At 43.4% G+C, this 21,374-nt stretch overlaps 1 protein-coding gene across 1 annotated transcript in view; it reads right to left on the bottom strand.

Annotated features, from left to right (window-relative positions):
- Positions 1–11,287: 11,287 nt before the first annotated feature.
- The window catches only part of KIF20B (kinesin family member 20B), a 75,711-nt gene continuing 65,624 nt past the window's right edge, over positions 11,288–21,374 (bottom strand). The window contains exons 29-31 of the mRNA XM_034776859.1: positions 20,179–20,326; positions 12,909–13,051; positions 11,288–11,476 (exon numbers count right to left, since the gene is read on the bottom strand). Of these exons, the coding sequence (XP_034632750.1) occupies positions 11,399–11,476; positions 12,909–13,051; positions 20,179–20,326 (369 nt within the window). The 3' untranslated portion in view covers positions 11,288–11,398. The remainder of the gene's footprint in view (positions 11,477–12,908; positions 13,052–20,178; positions 20,327–21,374) is intronic.

Genomic DNA, 21,374 nt, shown 5'->3' with positions numbered 1-21,374 from the left:
CCAACGACCGTCAGGGGCGGTAAGAAGGAACTGAGGGGGCGCCGGGTCGGCTGGGGTATATATTCAGCGCCATGAAGGCGCCACTCTAGGGGGCTCCACAGCCGACCCGCCGGTGTTGCTAGGGTAGAAAATCTTCCGACGATCGTGCACGCGGTGCGCGCACACCTAATGGAATGGATATGAGCAAGCACTCGAAGAAGAAACAAAATTACTCAAGATAGTTAAGTCCAAAGCTGATTGCGAAGAGTTACCAAGGGATCTCACAAAACTGGGTGACAGGACAACAAAATGGCAGATGAAATACAACATCAATAAGTGTAAAGTAATTGTCACAGGGTCCAGTCACTGCTAGGGCACATCCTCCTGGCTGCTCTGGGGATTAGCTCTTTCCAGGTCTGATGCCCCCTTCTGCCACTCATTCACATGACCTGCCACCTCTCTCTCTCTTCATGGGTTGGCCTTCTGGGTTGACCCTCCAGCCAGGTCACTACGAGTTTTTCTCCTTCCAGGGTATCAAAGACATTCTCTAGAAACTGTGTCACTGTCCAGATGGGGACACTTTCCCAGTGGCTGGTAGGGAACCTGGGCTCACCCTCTACTCTGAGTTCCAGCTCAGGGACCCTAATTAGCAGCTAAACATCTGCACCATCTTAAACCTTGCTGCCATTTCCCTGAGTCTTTTCCTCCACCCTCTCCCCACAGATTTCCTTCCTTCCCTCTCTGATGTCCGAGAGAGGCTACAGGCTCCCTCGCTGCAGTCTCTTTCTGCTGCCAGCTTCCTGGCTTCCTCCCCCTCCCCCCCATCCCCCTTCCTTCTCAGCTTGGCTCCATCATCATTTAGGGGATGGGTTGATGTAATGGATACTAAACAGCTATCACCATAAATAAATGCAACAGAGAACGTGGTTCCATTAGTTTGAATGGAGGTCTCACAAGGTAATTGAGTACCAGATTAGCCCTAGTCACCACTGCACAGAACCCAGTCACAGTGAGGTGAGATACTAATTAAGCAGTCATAGGATAAGAGGATAATTCCACTCAGCTATGGCCTATCCAGTTAATTGGCCCCTTCTCAGCCTCATTAACCCTGTCTAGGCTAGTGTGGGGTGAACACCCTATCACAGTAATGCACATTGAAAAACATAATCCCAACTATACTGATAAATGTTGGGGTCTAAATTAGCTATTTTCACTCAAGACAGAGATCTTTGAGTCATTGTGGATAATTCTCTGAAAACATCAGCTCAATGTGCAAGGGCAGTCAAAAATACTAATAGAATGTTAGGAACTGTTAGGAAAAGGATAGGTAATAAGCCAGAAAATATCATAATGCTGCTATATAAATCCATGGTACATCCACATCTTGAATACTGTGTTTAGTTCTGGTCACCTCATCAAACAAAAAAAGTTACTTTAAACTTCAAAAAGATGAAGAGAAGGGCAACAAAAAGTATTAGGGGTATGGAACAGGGACATTAAAAAGTCTGGGACAGTTCATCTTAGAAAAGAGAGAATATGATAGAAGTCTATAAAATAATGAATAGTGAGGAGAAAGTGAATAAGGAAGTGTTATTTACCATTTCACATAAACACAAAATTAGAGTGACAGGTTTCAGAGTGGTAGCCATTTTAGTCTGTACCAGCAAAAAGAATGAGGAGTACTTGTGGCACCTTAGAGACTAACACATTTCTTTGGGCATAAGCTTTCGTGGGCTAAAACCCACTTCATCAGATGCACACAGTGGAAAATACAGTAGGAAGATATATATATACAGAATGTTCTCTGTGTGTATATATATATATACACACACACACACACATCTTCCTACTGTATTTTCCACTGCACGTATCTGATGAAGTGGGTTTTAGCCCACGAAAGCTTATGCCCAAATAAATGTGTTAGTCTCTAAGGTGCCACAAGTACTCCTCATTCTTTTTTACAAAATTAGAGGTCACCCAATGAAATTAATAGGCAGCAGGTTTAAAACCAACAAAGGAAGTTCTTGACACAATGCCCAATCGTGGAACTTGTGGCCAAGGGATGTTGTGAAAGTCAAAAGTATAACTGGGTTCAAAATGTATTAGATAAGCTCATAGAGGATATATCCATCAATGGCTATTAGCCAAGATAGTCAGGTGCACAACCCTATGCTCTGAGTGTCTCTAAACCTCTCCCTGCCAGAAGCTGGGACTGGACTACAGGGGATGGATCACTTGGTAATTGCTCTATTCTGTTCATTCCTTCTGAAGCATCTGGCACTGACCACTGTCAAAAACAGTGAGCTAGATGGACTATTGGTCTGACCAAGTATAGGCAAGTATTTTTAAATGGCAAATATTAGAACTCCCTAAATGAGACATCCTACACACATGCCTCTAATAAATTAAGGTTAAAAAGCTCTAGACTAAGACTTACCAAGACCTCAAGTGTCAGTAGAAGCCAGCAGGAGTAGTCTTCTTGGCTCTAATGTGTTCACTTCCATGGAAGACTTGAGATTTTATATTCTCAACATCTCAACCTTGGAGTGTTTTAAAGCAGTAGAAGTATCAGAGTGGTATATTATCCAGATAAAATGCTTAGGGTCCTGCTGGAGAAGAGCAGCAGGGATAACAGCAAGCTGCCTCCAGCCTGGATTTTGGTCTGATTTAAGAGGATTCCCACAAAGAAGTGAGGTGAGAGTGGATGTTTGGAAGTAGATAATTATTTCACTGTCTGCTTTTAACAGATACGTAAAACATTAATTAAATTCTAACAGTAAAATTATCACTGCTCACATTTTATCAAAACAAACCCAGCAGACCTTTTTCCACACAGGAAAGTATTACATTCAAATTGTATTATCATAGTCTGTCATGAAGAGAAACCTGAAGCATGTGGGGTTGCTAGGTACTCTCACACACTGTCTTACAGCAGTCCAAGAGCAGCTGGAAGAGCTCTGGAGTCTCTTTCATTTTGTAAAGCCTTTGAAGCATAGAGGAACAAAACAAAATTAGTTTAAACACCAACAAGCCTTATTGCTTTACTTAGTATATTTTTCTATTTATTTTTCAAACAATATATAATATATATAATTTTTAAAAGATAATTATTGTACTTTTATTCTTATATTGGAAGTAGAGTTGGCTGAAGATTTTTTCATGAAAACACTTTCATCAAAAACTGAGGTTTTAATGACTTTTTACAGAAAATTTTCATTTTCATAAACATTTTTCATTTGTTGATAAAATTTTGCAACAAAATGTCTACAAAAAAATTCTTCTTTTTTGTTTCAAATGGAGGGGGGGAGAGAACCATTTTCTTTCACTTAAAAAAAAAATTCCTCATCCTTTTTAAAATAAAAAGACAGGATCTTTTCCCCACCACAACACAATGGAAAAATTAAAAAAAAATGTTTAGAATTTTTTCTTTGAAAAATAAATGTCAATGAAAAATATAGTCTGTACAACTGCTGATGTGTGCAATCCCCTCTCGGGGGTTGTACTGATAGCAGCAATACCCACAGTAACAATTTCCAGAAAGAACCGTTTTTCATATACTGTCCCAAATATATTGAACAAAACTGATGAACTCTAGCCATAAATATGAAAAGACTTTAACCATTCAAGTCAGAGGCTGGGAATATGGAATAACATACAGCTGAGTAGCTTGACTGTATACAGGTTTGCACTGACCTAAAACTAAATTGTCATTTTCCCCCCACTGAGCAACGAATTAAATTAAAATCTTTAACACACACATGTTGCTGTCCCTTTAGTCGAATACTCTTTCATGGTATCATTAGTTACTCACTTTGAAATTTTATATTAAAGAGGGAGAGTGGATTAAATGGTCTTGATCAATCAGCAGTTTAACAAAAATGTCACATGGCTGAAGTATGAGACATTTCTATCATTTTCTATATATTTGAATCCACAAAGAAATCAAGCATAGAACAATCAAGTAATCCAGCATCTTTTCAATACTGCATTTACCTTGCAAATGATTTTGAAGAAGAGCCATAGGCCCATTTGATGATTTAATGATAAGCAATCAAACTGTCATTCACAGCAGCATGATGGCATATGAAATTCAATGTAGTCAAGTGCAAGATTATGCACAATGGAAGGAACAATTTGAACTAAGCATATGCAGTGCTTGATTCTAAAAATTAACTGAAAGCACTCAAAAAAAACCCAAACCTAGGGGTCATTGTGGACATCTGAATGAAAATACCTGCTGAACGTGCAAAAGAGGTGTGAAAAAGCAAACAAGATGTTAGGCTGTATTAAGAGATGGATAGAAAATGATACTGAAAACACTATACTATATATATATATATATATATATATATATATATATATATATATATATNTATATATATATATATATATATATATATATATATATATATATATATATATATATATATATTGTACCCCCTCTCCTGGTGTATGAGGTCAGATCTTCGAATGGCATTATCTGTGTAGGCCATTTACTTCACTTACACCAGCTGATGAAGCCCACTAAGTTCATTTGTGGTTATCCCATCTTGCAAAGTATATAGCAGAAACAGAAAAAGTCTAGAGAATGAAGATGAAGATGTTTAGAGGTAAGGACAGATTTTATGAAGAGGAATTAGAATGATTAGGATTATTTGATTTACAACAGAGACAAAAATAAGAGGTGACGGGAAAGATTTATCTCAATTATAAAATGAAAAGTGAGAGAAAAGGTCATTTTGCTCCTAATTTCACTCTCAAAGTAGAAAAGAGCTATCCAATAAAATTAAAAGGCAAAAGATGTGAAGCTAATTAAAAGGGAAAGAAACCATCCCAATGCAGGCAAGGTTTGCAAGAGGAATGTATGGGTGAATGCTGTAGTCAGTTGAACCTTTAGTTTGAGAGTCACAGCCCTGTGTGGCAGGACTCCACAGTGTGGTACATACATGCACACTATACCCTAAAACACTTAAGTCATACATGCTGAGAATGTGTCACGATATCTATCGGATCTGGAAATATTATGAAACAGATTAAAAGCTCTTAAGAGGTTTGATTTATGTTTGAAAAATACCTTCTCCTGCACTATGTCCTTGCACTAGATTTCTAAATGAGAAAAAAAAGGACAGAATTAAAGAAGTCATGCAGTAAAATAAGTGTCTCTCACCTTGCTAATTGTTTCCTGACTGTATGATGTAACAACACTAGTATGGCTAAATGGTAAGTCCTCCTCAGTCAGTCAGGGAGTAGCCAATCTAGAAACAGGGTTTTTGCGCCGAGTTTCTCCTCCTCACAGCACACAGGGGAGACTTCCCCAGTTTAGAACTTTTTCAGAGTTGGAAAAAGTTAGATGTAGTCTACACTAGCTGGTCACTGGGCTAGGCCTGATTGTCCACTGGGTGTGTTGGAAGAGTATCCAAAGTGCCCATATTGAGAGGGAGTTAAGACAAATTAGATTTTCTGTGATATGGCTGCCACTAGCATCTATCTAAGGTATTTATACGGCCCCTGGCACTGTAGCACCTCAATCATGTATTTTTATTCTCAACACCCACGAGGAAGGGCAGGGCTATTATCCCCTCTTTGCAGATAGAAAACTGAGGCACAGAGTGGACTAAGTGACTTGCCCAAGCTCACAAATGAAGTCTATGGCAGAGCAGGGAATGGAACGCTGGTCTCTCAAGTGCTAGGCTTGTGCCCTAAACCTGCCTCTCTAGTCACCTTGCTCATAATTTCCTGCCTCTCTTACAATTAGCATGAACAAATGGCTCTGACTAGCAGTTACCACATCCAAGAAGTGAAATACACCTCTACCCCAATAAAACACGACCCGATATAACACGAATTCGGATATAATGTGGTAAAGCAGTGCTCTGGGGAGGGGGGGAGGGGGGCTGCGCACTGCGGTGGATCAAAGCAAGTTCGATATAACGCGGTTTCACCTATAACACGGTAAGATTTTTTGGCTCCCGAGGACAGCGTTATATCGAGGTAGAGGTGTAGTAACTATGATAAAACTAAGATGAGTGAAGCTGAAGAACTGGAAGAGGAGAACAGCTTAGGGCAGAGGTGGGCAAACTATGGCCCACGAGCTACAGCTGGCCCGCGGGGCCCTCCTGCCCGGCCCCTGAGCCTCTGGTAGCTAGCCCCCGGCCCCTCCCCTGCTGTTCTCCCTCCCCCGCAGCCTCAGCTCACTGTGCCGCTGGTGCAATGCTCTGGGTGGCAGGGCTGCGAGCTTTGCTGGGTAGTGCAGCTGCAGAGCCGCGGCCTGACTCGATCTCTGTGCTGCATGGTGGTGTGGCTGGCTCCAGCCGGGCGGTGCAGCTGCCTGTCCTGGTGCTCTGGACGGCGTGGCTGTAGCGCTGTCCACCACTGGTGCTCCAGGCACTGTGGTGAGGGAGCAGGGGAGTTCGGGGTGGTGGTCAGGGGGCGGGGATGTGGATAGGGGTCAGGGCGATCAGAAGGCAGGGAACAGGGGGGTTGAATGGGGGCAGGGGTCCCGGGGGGGAGCAGTCAGGAATGAGAGGAGGGGTTGAATGGGGCAGCAGGGGGGCATTCAGGGGCAGGGGTCCAGGGGCGGTCAGGGGCTCCAGGGGGGCTATCAGGGGGTGAAAAGCAGGAGGGATGAGATAGGGGGCAGGGCTGGGCCACACCTGGCTGTTTGGGGAGGCACAGTCTCCCCTAACTGGCCGTCCATACAATTTCAGAAACCTGATGTGGCCCTTAGGCCAAAAAGTTTGCCCGCCCCTGGCTTAGGGCTTGTTGAGCTCTTCCCCTAGAGAGACCTTTCCAAGAACTTGTCAACCAAAGGAGATATATTCAAATGCAGCTGACAGTGCTGCAAGGTTTGGACCAATTGCCAGGTGATGGGCTGGCAGAGCTCATCCCTGAAAGCCTTTCCATGCTCTGCTCAGGAAGTAGTTACTACTTGGTTAGAGTGAGCTTCTCTAGGCAGGAGAGTCCTGGAAAGCATGTATACGGACACATTCTTCCCATTGCAAGGCCCTTAAAATAACTCACAAGGAGGCTAGACTTGGAAGGGTTTAGTCTGGGGTAGGTAGATTATAAGCAGATATACAGGAAAGAAAAGTGAGCCTTAAGTCTGGTCTTGGTGCTAGGGTAAAAGCTGAGGAGCAAGATCTCCTGATTAAAGTAGAAGGCTTAGACTACAAGGGCACTGCACTAATTATCTTACTGCACCGGGTCATGTCTCTTGTCTAAATTTCCCCTTCTTGGCTCCATGATGAATGTACCCCCACCCACCTGGTTTAAATAACATCCCCTGCTTAAGGTCTGGTTCATTTGAGACCCAGTAAGTACCAGCAGTTCCTCTTCTTGGACAACAGGCTTAGTCCTTTCTTTCCCATGGTCTCAGGAACCTCTAGCCCCCAATAAACTGTTCTCTCTCTCTCTCACCTAGTGCAGTGTCACAGTCTCCTCCACCCTCGCGTTCTGTAAACCATCAGCCCTATGGTAAGCTTGACTCAAATAGGCTCTCAACATCTGATACAGAGTTCTCTGCAACCCTCTTCCTAGGGTTCATAATGCAGCCACTCTCTGGGCTTTATAATTCACTAACAGTCGATCTGGCTACTACAGGGACTTCACTACTTTGACACCCTGCCCATCCACCTGGCCCCCAAAGAGAACACATGCCCAGCTCCTTCCTGGAGCCTGGTGACCTGTCTGCTGCTTCTGCCTGAGAGTCAGGAAGCCTTAGATCTGGTTTCCTTTAAGTCACATGTGTACTCCTAGTCATGTGACCTGCAACTATAGCTTCCAATGTTAAGAGGCCAGGATCTATGACAGATGCACAGGGAGCTTGCACGCATGCACTCAAGGACCAGTCCTTTGTTCAAGGACACAGTAGTTCTCAAAAATGCCTGTAATAAAAAAAGTTATTCACAAAAAAGGGAGTCAAGTCAGGGCAGAGAGTTTCCCACGTCCCTGAGCTAATGTGGTGGCCGCCTTTCATCCAGGACAGACAAGAACATGGAACAATGATGATGGTTTCATTTAGGTTCAGAGACTAATTGCTCTTCGGGAGAGCATGAAACTTAAACAGGAGGCTTAAGGACAGAGATTGCTTTAAAGAACCTAGTTATGAGGTGATGAAACTCCAGTGGCAACCCCTCGACCCTAAAGGAAATGGAGGCCTTTCTCAGTTTCATCCTGGAATAATTTAAGAATGAGAGGATAATGTATTTCCTGTCTGAGTTCCGGTAGGATCTGTGCCAAGACTAAAAGATAGATCACAGTGTAAAGAGAAAAACATCTCCTTTCTTTTGGGAATGGGACAAACACCACAAGGACCTGGGCAGAAATTCCCACACAGTTCCATAAGGGGGAGGAAAGAAAGTCCTTTGTTTCTGGTAGGTGGAGACTGAAATGCTGAGATAGCTGTAGGTATGTAAATTAGACCAGCTTTAGCCAGTCAGGAGCTAGGAGAATCAAAACACAGATTCCTTTTTCTCTTCCTTCAGAGCCTGCCATATCTGGGTAAATTGCATTTTCAATGTATTATATTTTTCAATTAAAGATAGCAACAATAATTTAGAAAGTCACATTTTATGTTCAAGATCTCGGATTTTTAATATCTTCTCTCTAATGCTTACTGAAAGGTGTAAATCCTCTTGGACATCACATCTGATGTTTATTATGCTAATACAACAGAAGACAAAATAGTAACAAGGGAGAAAGAATTAGGACAGTGTTATGTATAAAAGTAGTAGTCACATTTGAAAGGCCGTAAGATTACAGTATGTAGCTTCAAAAGGAAGAAAAGTTAGCTGGCTGGGAAGTCTGAATCTTGCACTCTTCAGAGCTTAGTTACTGTTCTGATGGGCTAGCAGTGATTTGAATGACAAGATGTTCCTTTCTCTGCTAGAATTTGAGAGGATACCTTCTAAAACATTGCCTACCCCTCATGTCTCAGGCTGAGAACAAGACACCAAGGCAATCCCCTCGTCAACTTATTCCTGCATCTTGTGAAGCTTTCCTAGAATTCTTCCATTGAGAAAGGAGGGGAGGGATAGACCTGGGAAGGATTTGATTCCCCACAATGTTGGCCAAGTATTCTACTCCTTAAGCCCAAGAAGCTTAGATGATCCACAGGCCATCCACATGAAGGCCTTTTGTCTCTGCACTGCTATTGGCCTCCACAGCTACCCCCAAGGAAGGAACTGGGAGTTTGCCAAACTGTGGAGGGATAAATAGGCAAGTCAACAGTAATTTACCAAATGACTCTCAGATTCAGGAGGAAAAACCACCTCCTCTGTGGACATCCTCCAGCTCCCAACCCTAGATCCTCCATGTTGTGGATCAGTCAGAAGGATTTTCAAGAATTCAGGGAACAGGAGATGGAGAATGCCACTTCTGTGATATTTCCTCCCACATACATCCCCGGGTCAGCATCTGTTGAATCCCAGGCCCCTCACCTAAGGATGAGGATAGTAGCAATAAGACCCCAAGTTTGGAAGTCAAACTAGTGTCTCCTGCAGCACTGAACTTACCAGTAATTAACAAATTTTCTCTTGTTGAGCCAGCGCTAATACAGTTGGTTATAGATGGAGTACTAAAAAGGTCAGAGTGTCTTTCAAAAACTAACCTCTCTTGCTTTATCTATCATGCAGACCGGTTTCTCCTTGACCAGGAGCAACAGACCATGTGGAATTTTTGAAAGAGCTAAAGGAATTTTCCCCACATCTCTGATGTTTCTCAAGGGATTTTCAAATTTGGTTTTCAATTTTACTTGGCCATTCTCTTTGATCCTGCTCCATAAATCTGTGTTTGTAACATCACTGTAACATGTAATCATGGAAATAATTAGGATACATAGTAGCTGCTAGCCAGTTTCCAACAACCTCTTCCTCCCCACATACTAGCCTAGTCCTGAGGAGTGGTGAAGGAGGTGGTTGCTCTGGGATGGGCACAATGTGACCACGTGTAGTGGGGTGGTTACCCCACTCCGGCCTGAGGGGTTTAAAACAGCCCTGGCAGAGGGCTGGGGCAAAGGGAAAAGCTACTGGGCTGATTGGGGAAGTAGCCCCAGCTGGGCCACGCCCCAATCAGGCCCCAGCTGGCCTGTATAAGAAGGCTGGGAGTCAAGAGGTCAGCAGTCTCTCTCTGCCTTCAGAGGGAGAAGGGCCTGGCTGCAGCAAGCTTGAGACAGGGTACCTGTAGTGGAGCAGGGCTGGGGAAAGGCTGAGGAGCTCCAGCCTATGCCCTAGTAGGAGACCAAGGGGTATGGGGGTTGCAGAGGACAGCAGGTCCAAACCCAACCTTGCTGATGATGAGTGGCCTATACTGCAGTCTGCCCCAGAGAGTGGGGGCTAGTTGGTGACTGGCAGTGGCCTTATTGTGAGGTGGGGTTAGTGGGTGGGGGTTCCCCTGGGAGGGGAGACCTAGCATGTGGGTGGGTACTGCCAGGGGGGAGCACCCAGAGCAAGGGGCACTGGGGTCCTGAGAGGGACACAGGGGCCAGAAGTAGGGACAAGGTGTATCACCAGCCTGCAGAGGGTGCTCCAGAGGCTGGTGAGCTAATTCCCAGAAGTGACCAGCAGGAGGCGCTGCCGCAGGGGTGAGTCCGCTCCTCTACACCAGGAGATTCCTTTAGTTTGGTTTAGGAGTCAGGGAAAAGGTTATCATCCAAGTCTGAGAATGCCTTCTATTGGCTTCTGGCATATGCTAAGAATGCAGGGGAAAGACAGAATAAGGAGAAAATGTGTTATGAATTAGTGAATAGTAAGGCATATGGAGCTGGGTGTATGCAACATTAATTTGTAGCATACTGAGCACTATCTTGGCACAAACAGTAAAACTTTGAAAATTGCTTAAGTGACTGAAAAGAGTAAAGATTCTTCAGTGTATTGTGCTTATACCTTATAGAGGTTGTGTGTGTGTGTGTGTGGTTTTTTTTTTTTTTTTAATATATATATATATATATAAAACACACATAGGGATTACATGGTTGAGTACCAGATATACTCCCTATATAACTTGTCTTTCCCAGAAGCTGGGAATAGGTGATTGGGGAAGGATTACTTGATTGCCTGTTCATTCTCTCTGAAGCACCTGGCATTGGTGACTGTCATAAGACGGCATATTGGGCTAGATGGACTATTGGTCTGACCCAGTGTGGCCGTTCTTATGTTCACTTAAGAGTGGCATTCCTGGACCCTTTTAAAAAGACATCGAGTTATAAAACAAGTCACAGATGTGTAAACTTTTTTGAACTACATTTCAGCTTTAATGGATTTGTGATTTTATACAGTACTTCTGAAGGTTTAAAACAAAACTATACAGAGGGAATGAGAGTACAATAAAGGAGCTACAATTTATTATATACAATCAACTGAAAATAATACAATAGAAATATGACCTGATTAAGAATTATATAAACATGCTTCTACATGACCATTTATCTTGCTGTTTTTGACCGCAGTCGTCGCTTGATGATTAGATGATCGCTTTCCTTTTCCTTTTGATCCATAACAATCTAAAAAAACCGAGACATTTTGAAAGTTATTTTTGCTTTTCCTCAGATAAATGTTTAATATGGAATCATATGTCAATGTCATTCATGCAGTTAGTTGCATAAAACACCCACCAATTTTCTAGTGTCCCTGAGCTGTATTCATAATAAATTGCACAATATTGCTACTAAACTTTTTTTAAAGGATCCATTGTAGTCTTAGGTCAATGTACAGAACTCCCCATAAATTTCATGGGGGGGGGGGAGGAGAATTCCCAGCAAAGACTAGGATGTGTCAGACTATGTTTGCATAGAAATTAATGTGAGACTAAATTGTGAAACCATTCTGATTGGAAACAATTTCCATTCCTAAACTTCGAGTACTAACGCACCAAAAAAAAAAAAGTGAGACGCGGTGAGTGAAGTATTACCAACCACCTTGTCTCTCTAATACCCTGGGACTGACTTGGCTATACCACCACTGCATACAATATGTAAAACAAAAAAGTTTAATCTTCCCTTGACCTTCCCTGGGTTGTCCAGTGTCTTGGATCCTATGCAGTCTAGTTTCTGTGCCCCTCTTCCCCCCCCCTTCAGACTGCTCTCACTAAAGTTAATGGGATTACTCATTTGCATCAGAATTTGTAGGATTGAGACATAAGAATGAGATCCTCACTCCCTGCTCTGGCCCCTTCACAATGGGGAAAAGGACCAGAGCAGAATAAAGGGGTCTTAAAAGCCCTGCTTCCAGCTGGTGGAGCATTCTTCCAGTGCAAGAACTTCAGAGAGCCATATGACTATCCTCCAAGGACACTCTTGCAAGCCTTGGCATATGGGACATGTCAGGGACTGCACTAGGAGGGATGTGTCCGTGTGGTGCCCAGCATGCAAGGCTGTGGAGCTTCTAGGTATTGCTCCAAATCACAGGGCAGCTCCAGGAGACTTCCATAGCTTGGACAGGCCTGTGGTCTTAGTGATGCAGCACAGAATCTTATCCTCAGGGTTTAAATCAAGCATTTTCCTTATTCATTAATTAGTTATAGGTATCCATTTCCATTTATCATTTTCCTTTTACATTTAAATTGATGCAGTCAATTGAAAACAAAAATATCTTCTTGTTAACTACAATAGCTGAAAACATTTCTGTTGCCCTACCCCAAAACGATTATGACTAGAGAAAGGAATGGGTCAGTTTGTGCATTTGGCAGCACTTTCACTATATCCCCTGTAGAGCAACTCAGCTTCTCCCATTTATATAGATCTTACAAACAGCTGCCAAGAGAGGAGAGTCAAGAGGAGAAAAAAGATGCGTCTGTAAAACCATGAAGATTGGCAAAGTGGAGTTGGGGGAACTGAAGTATGTGTCACTATTTTTAACTCATTTTTGTAAATTGACTATATCTCAGGTTGACTTAACTTATCTCACTGCAGCGTGTGTGGAAAGTATGTCACTTACCACATCACCAGGAATGTCTAAAGGAAAGGAAATGTCAGTTGAGTACAGCTTTCGCTTAGTTCGTTTCGGCTTGAGCTCCTTTGCTTTGTGAGTTTCCACTTCTGTAGTTTTGGGGGAGCTTATTGTTGCAATCAGCTTCTTTGCTACAAGACATTTTATTTTGATCAATATTATTTTTAAACAAAAAGAGCATTTATTAGAAGGAATCAAGGGAATATTTAAAAAGCTATAATATATTCCTCTAATCACAGCTGAAAAGGTTTTTAAAGAGGAAATAGTTTGAATAAAACCTTGCTTTACTATATACACATTTGATTTTTAAGAGATTTAGAAAATATGGATTACAGCATACCTGCATGTGCCAAATAAATTAAGCGAAATTAAGTAACTTTTTCACTTCCTAGGAAGGGACAGATTCGGAGTTTGAGTCCGCTGTCAATTGTACAGCAATCCCATTGACTTCCTTGAAATTACTCTTACCTATCCAGGTGAAATAAATTTCAGAATCATGCCCTATTATAAACTTAATTCAAAATGGTGAGCATTATTGTTCTGAAAAATTTATGCACATGCAGAATTTTTTTTTCCAATGTAGACTCTCTTTTTAAAGCACTTAAAAAAAAAATCCCTTAGAGGACTCAGAATAATGTAATGACATTAGAGTACAAAAAGTTAGAAGTTTATAACTGCTCAAACACAAGTTGTCAAAATCACACATCAAAATATAAACCAAGTAAATAGCCTTAAAATCAAACCCTAATAAGTTCTCAAGCTGCATTTTTCTTATTTTGCCTATCTGTAAATTTCGATTATCAGCAAAAGAACTATTTTGTCTGTTTGCATTTGTACGGTGAAATCAATGTTTACTGACATTTATCGATACAAATCTAATCCTTCCAAGCCTAGTTATAATCTTGTCCTCCCACCACACTGTTTATCTGTTACATTTTTACTGAATCTTAGATTGAGAGTTCCCTGGGGCAGAGACTGTCTTTTTTGTTTGTACATTGCCTAATAAAATAAGCGCTGATCACAACTACTATAAGAAAAAAACAACAAAGAATGGCAAATACTTTATTCATCTTACGATGCTTTATTGGGCAGTAATTCTGTTTTTAAACTAGAAAAGCTAAAATAAAACAATAGTTGTGCTTTTCATTTACATCCAACACAGCCAAACATAGGATAGGCTGATAAAGTATGCTCAAGAGAACAGAAAATTTCCTACCAAAAGTTTCCTTTCTGCAAGCAGCGTCTCCCACAATTCTGGATGTCTGGGCTGCTCTCCTTTCTCTGCAATTTACAGAGGCAGATCAGCATTCTGGCACTACATGGTCTGGCCATGCCTTCTCTGCTACTGTTTGCTGCCAGATGAGTTATTCCCGAACTATAAAATTTGCATAACATTAACAAATATTCCAGAGATAAAACTACTATGTACATTAGACCAAAGAAGATGGTCATATGCTAACCCTTCCAATACCTCACCCTTGACTCATGAGCCGTCCAGCGTTGGCAGTATTGTGGAAGATGCTGCTAGCAGAATGGAAAATCATCAAGAAGAAATTTATTTTGCTTCCCAGCATCTCCCACACTTCTGGATGTTTGGGGAGACGCAAGCAGTAAAACAGATGTAGAGAGGGTTATGAAACAAAAGTTGGTAGGAAAGAAATACTCCTTTTTGTCAGCTTGTTCAAGAGTCTGTATTATTTCTGGGCCACCACCTGCAGCACCTTCCTGCCAAAGGAGGCCTCTGTAGAAGACAGAAGGTCCACCTTGTAGTTCTTAATGCTGGAGACGAAGTGGCAGTTTTCAAATTTCTGAAGTGACACACTTGCTCGTTTTGCTCTTGAGGTTGTTAAGGATCTTGTGGAGTGTGCCTTGATCCTTGCAAGGACAGAAGCCTCTGGTGATTTGTAGGCTTCCACAATAGGACTTAGAATCTGAGTCCCTGGCATTTCGGATCGAAAGATACAAATAGGGAACCTGATTTTTCTCATGGATTCTGTTTACTTCAGATAGACTTCTGACATCTAAGGTGTGCCATGCCTTTTTCAGTTGGATATTGTGGTTTTGGGCAGAACAACGGAAGCACAACTTCTTGAAGTGTGGATGGAGGAATTTACCTTCAGAAGAAAGGATTCTGATGTCAAAAGCACCACTTTTACTCATAGAACATGTGTACGGTTCTTGTATAGATGTCTGCCATCTCCAATACTTGCCTGGCAGACAGGACAGCTACTAAGAAACCAGCCTTAATGGATAAATTAAAGGCCTACACTGAAGTCAGAAGCGTGAAGGGATGGCTTGTCAGGGCCCTCAAAGCTAGCAGAAGATCCCATTGCAGATCTGGCTACTTTGCTTGAAGGAATCTGGTTACCTGTGGACTGTTTGCCAGGGACCCAGAGGATCCTGAAAACACACTACTAAAAGCAGACATCTCATGCGCAATGGTCCTGGGCTGAAGGCCTCTGACTCTTCCTTCTTGAAGAATGTCCAGAATGGTTGGAATTCCTGGATTTCTGGGATTTGCATTGTGCTCTTGGCACCAGTTGTTGAATCTGGACCAGAGAGAAGAGTATGCTTTTAGTGTGGATACTCTCCTAGACTAAAGCAATATTTTAATGACACTGGAGGACAGACAGAGACCTTCTAGTGATTCCCTCTCAATAGCCAGGCTATTAGTTGAAATCATTTTGAGTTTGGATGAAGAAGAGGACCTTATGAGAGGACATCTGATCTTCACAGAAGGTGGAGTTTCAGCTCCATCAGGTCTGAGAACCAAGATCTTTGACCAATGAGGAGTTACCAGTGTTACCGTTGCCTGTTCTTGTTTTAATATTTGGACTTCCTTTCCTAGTAGTGGAAAAGAGTGAAAATGTGTAAAGTACGACCTGTGGTCAACTGTGTCATAAGGCATCTGTCCCCATGGATCTGGGGTCTGCCTCCCTTGTGAAGTATTTTGGCCTGTTTGCATTTTATACAGTTTGCGAGCAGGTTGGGGAGGCCGAACATCTGAAGGATGAAATTGAAAACCTCCTGATTCAGGCACCACTTGGAGTTGTTAATCCTGGGCTGGCAGAGCCAGTCTGCCTTTTGGTTCAGGTTAGTTTGATGTGGATCACTCGAGGGAAAGGAGGAATTGTTCCACCCACCCCATTAATTTCCATTGCTTCTGCGTGTAATGCTGGACTCCTTGTTCGTCCTTGGGTATTTAAATAGGTGACCGTAGTCATTGTCTGATTGAATCAGGTAATGGTTCCCCATTAAGGTGGGCTGGAACGTCTGCAGAATTAGCTTAATTACTCTCAGCTCTAGGAACTTTATGTTGTGAGCCTTTTCCTCCTCACTCTAGATGCCCTGGGCTGTTTGGGTCTCCAAATGAGCGCCCGAGCCCTCCAGGCTGGCATTGGTTCCAAGGATTAAAGGATCTAGAAGGCAGACGGGCATGCTTTTACAGTCACTGTTATAAGGCAACCAACATTATAAGAAGTCGAACATCTGTGTTAGAACCTGTACTTGATGTTCTGGGGTATGGTCCCACATCTTTAGAAGCTTTCAAGCATTCATACTAATGCGTGATTGTGCCCATGGAGCGTCCCTATGCACAACACCAGGAATCATAGCAGTTGGAGGAATAGTGCTCTAGTAGGCCTCCTGCAGCTCGGGAGTAAGAAAACAAATTCCTGGATGGAACCAGAGAACTTCTGTTGGCACTGATGAAGCCATGCTCCTGGAAAATCCTGTGCACTGCTGACTGTGATGGAGCTCAGATCATGTAGTCATCAAGGGTACTGGTGAATTCCCTGCAACCTGAGTCTCGCTATTGCCACCACCACTCCCACCTTTTTAAAAACCCTGGGGGACGAACACTCCTACTTGGCCTGTACTCCGTACTGTTAATATTTCCTGCTGCAGGTGAACCTCAGAAATCTGTGGTGACAGTCTGATGGGGATATGGAGATATGTGTCAGTTACATCTACTGAAATCAAGAAGTGCTCCTGGGACAAGGATGAGACCATAGCCAGGGTCTCCATCTGAAACTTTATTTTGTTCCTCCACTTGAGACTTTTGAGGTCGAGAATGGCTCTGACACCTCCCCACCCCCTGTACTTCTGTACAATGAAGTAGATGGAGTAGAACCTGGGGAATCTTTCTTCTGAGGGAACACTATAACTCCCATATCCAGAAGCGGATATATTTTGTTCTGGATCAGATTGTTTTACAGGGTCGTTGAAGCTGGGTGACTGCAAGAAGGAAAAGATGGAGTGGAGCCTGCAGCTCGATGGTGTATCCCTGGCTCACTATCTCCCTGACCCACTTGTCAGTGATGTATGAAAACCATTCCGCTAGGAAATGGGAAATCAGTCCCCTTAGCTTCAGCTCTGGGAGGAAGCCTATGTGATCTGTCAAAGTGGATTTTATGTGTGGCGGACGTTCATCTGGACTTTCCCCCGGACTGTGATTCCACTGTTGTCCCTTTGGAAATCTGTTGCCCCTTTGCTGGCACTTCTGTGCTGACAAGGGAAGGATCTCATCTGTTTGAAGGCTGGACTATAGTGTCTCCCGAGGATGCTTAGTGGTGAGGAGAGAGATTGTCTGGATTTGCTGCATTGTTAACCACCACTGTATCCGAGCTTTTTTCCTAAAGGAGGGAGCCTGTAAACTTGGCCAAGCTTGGGACCTGCTTAGAGTGAATATCCACACTCCGAAGTGGAAGCCATGGCTCAGTTGGAGAACTTCATTGTATCCATTGAGGCTTCAGCTACAAATGCTGTGGGTGCTAGAGAGACTCTCTTTAAAGTGGAGCTGAAGTTAAGGAGAAAGATCACCCTAAGGCTTTGAGATCTTCTAGCCAGAAATGAGAAGCTTCTGCAAAGCAGGTTGCTGCCAGGGACACACAGGAGGGTAGTGAAGGTGGCTTCAGAGCCCTTTTCAAGAGTGGGTTTCATCTTTCTATCCATGGGTTCCTTAGGGTAGAACTCCCCTTCGGAAGGAATAATAATGTCCCTGGTCAGGGATGCTATAGGAGCATCAACCTTTGGTGTCTCAGCAATAGAGCTCTTCGGTTCTTGAATTTTATAGACCCTGAGATTGCTCTTGTTAATAGGCTTGCCTTTATCCGTCTGGTTCTTTGAAGGAGGAGTGAAGGGATACTGCAGCCTAAGGGGAGGATTTTGAGAGGAGAAATTTACACTGAGGCTTACAGAAGGCTGTTCAGGTTTCTGAGCCAGGTAACTTGCCTTCCTCAGTAGAGGAGAGGGAGGAGTCAAAGGACTCGTAGCTCTGGATTATTTGGGTTTTTGCTTTCCCTTTTTAGTTTTTAATAATCTTATTTGCGTGCTTTGGGAATGCAGAAGGTCTCTATGGCTTTGGTGAGGCCTCTTGTGGCTTTACCTTCTCTAGGGCCTAGAGTCCTCTCAAGAGGTCTGTCTCAGAATCCTCCCCTGCTGGGAGGGGAGTGGGAATTCATTATCCAAGCCATCCTGGCTGACTTGGGAGGGAGGTTGATTAAAAGACCTGTGTGTTTTTTGTGTGGTGTGTTTTCCCCCCACCCCCCCCAGAATGCTCAGGACCCACTTTAAGACTTGAGGTGGGAGGGAATTGTGGCCCCACAAGCCTCCCCTCTTTATTCTGCAGGGGTCCCCTGGGACATACTTCCTGAGATAAGACAGTTACCTTTTCGTAACTGGTGTTCTTTGAGATGTGTTGCTCATGTCTATGCCACAATAGGTGTGCATGCTCACCACGTGCACTGGTGCCAGAAGTTTTTTCCCTAGCAGTACCCGTGGGGGAGCGTCCCCCGCATCCCCTGGAGTGGCAACTGCCTGCCACAGTATAAGGGGAACTGTGCAGTCCCCCCACCCTCAGTTCCTTCTTGCCAGATAACTCCAATAGAGAGGAAGGAGGGCAGGATGTGGAATAGACATGAGCAACACATCTCGAAGAACACCAGTTACCTTTTTGTAACTGTCTTTTCTTCTTCGAGTGATTGCTCATGTGTATTCCACAATAGGTGATTGCAAGTGCTACCGTCCGGAGGTGGGTAGGAGTTCACAAGTTCTCGGGACGAAGTACAGCCCTGCCGAACCTGGCATCATCCCTGATTTGGGAGACTATCGTACAGTACGAGGTGAACGTGTGAACCAAAGACCACGTGGCAGCCCTACAGATGTCCTGTATAGGGATGTGGGTGACTAAGGCAGCCGACGAGGCCTGCGCCCGGGGTCGAGTGCGCCCTCACAATGGGCGGTGAGGGGACACCTGCCAGCTCATAACAGGAGCAGATGCATGAAGTGATCCAGTTGGAAAGCCGCTGAGTGGAAATCTACTGGCCTCTCGGGCGCTCAGCCGAGGCGACGAACAGTTGCGAGTACTTTCTGAACAGCTTGGTCCGCTCGAGGTAGAAAGCCAGAGCCCGCCTCACATCGAGTGTGTGGAGATGGCGCTCCTCACTAGTCGCATGAAGCTTGGTGCAGAGGACTGGTAGAAAAGTGTCCTGACCCATGTGGTAGGTGGAGACCACCTTTGGGAGGAATGCAGGATGTGGGCGGAGCTGGACTTGTCCTTATGAAAGACTGTATACGGCGGCTGCCTTGGTGTGTAGGGGACTCCGCCCGCCTGCCTGCCTCACAGCCCTGGGACCTAGCGGAGTTAGGGACGGAAGGTTGAGTACAGGCTGGGCACAATTTGGTTTCTGCCAAGCCTGGGAAGGGTTCCTCACATATAGAGCACCGCTAGGATTTAACTCAGTACTTTCTTGGCTGCTCTGCCATGCCTGTGAGGGGCAGAGAAGCCAGAAGGGAGACACTGCAGCAGAGGCTCAGGGAGGATTAAACCCCTGAATGGTTAACTGACCCAGGGAGAAGGAGGAATATCAAGGAGGGAGAACAACTGCTCCCCACTGCCCAAAAATCTGGACAGAAAAGTTAAATTAGAAGAAGGGCAAGAGCAAAAGAAACTGTCACTGTCCACTGCTGCGGCAGCAGAGAATCTAGCAGCAAGCAGGAGCAGAGAGGGTATGGCCAGACCATGCCCAAAATGTTGCTCAACCTTTGTGAGCTGCAGAGAGAGAGGAACGTGGCCCAGATGTCCAGAATTGTGGAAGAACCTGGGCTGCAAAACAAACAGCTATACATTGCATTTGTGAAGCAGTTACTATGCCACATTTGCAAGCCAATATATTACATTAGCCACTTGGCCTCTTTCTACATTTTTCTAACAGGAATCACAGAAAAAGAGAGGTCTTCTAGTTTGCTCTATACAAACCTTTGGAGTGAATAATTGTAGGAGAACTTTGAAAGAAATCTCCAAGCTTTTGTAGGGTTCCATCTTTTTTCTGAGTTGACTTTGTACTTGAAGTTGATACTTGTTTTCTTAAGGGGTATTCCTTTCTAAATGATTGTGTAGTGGCCATCTAAACAGAAATACTAGTTAATATTTTAAGTAGAGAACCACAATTTCACTTATCTTTTAGTCCACAAATTAAGTTTGATAATCAGGTGGCTCATTTTTACTTTAACATTACATATGGACTGCAGTTATTAATTTATACCTAACCCTGTACCCTTTGAGGGCTAAGGACACTCGTGTATGTACTAATATGCATAGCAAAGTCAATCTGAATATTCAGGCTGCAACAGCGTTTAACAAAACAATGTTTTGCAACACAAAAATCCACCAAGGTATAAACATTACAAAAACCAGGGGTCCTGGCCTCACTGAAATCAGTGGCAAAATTCCCATTGACTTCAAAGGGGCCAGGATTTCACTCCATGTATTGTGTGCATGTTGATACTTACTCTGTGAAAGCTTTAAAACTACACAATTTTGTTGCACTTCAGAGGATTTCAAAGTATCTTCCAAACAATTTTTGGGACATACATGGATTGTTTCACCCTTATATATGGTGGGAAATGGTGGCAGTTTAATAGCACTCAGCAACATTAAACGATTGTAAGGCAGAACTTAAAATAAATAAATCACACTTGTCTGGAATTACCTGCTCAACTATGACTGAAAGATTCAAGGAAGTTATTTGTCTGCTATTTTACTGTTATTGGGTATTAGGCAGCATTGTGCCTAGTTAGTTTCAGGGTTTCCTCTGAACAGAACATTCCCCTCTTTTCTCATTTGTTGTTTCTTGACTTAATTTAGGCCCGGATTCTTCTATAGGATCATTTAGGCACACCTTTGTGTCCATGGGATCCCTTTTAAAATCAGTGGGGCTCTTGCTACGTAGCTACAAAGGTTGGTCTACACAAATCCAGGACTAGGTGTGACCATGTATAACTATGCCTTTGCACAGCACCTACCTCAAATGCTCCTAGCTTGACATGATTTGGGCCAGTAGATGATACTTCATTACAAATACCATTACTAATTTAGCCAACCAGTTTCCTCTGTTTATGAGAATTCTTAGCACAGCAACAGTGGAGAGAAACTCATTTTATAAACAGAAAAAA

The sequence above is a fragment of the Trachemys scripta genome, chromosome 7 (genome assembly GCF_013100865.1).
Source record: "Trachemys scripta elegans isolate TJP31775 chromosome 7, CAS_Tse_1.0, whole genome shotgun sequence".
NCBI classification, from domain to species: Eukaryota; Metazoa; Chordata; order Testudines; family Emydidae; genus Trachemys; species Trachemys scripta.
This window is presented reverse-complemented; position numbering and strand designations above follow the sequence as displayed.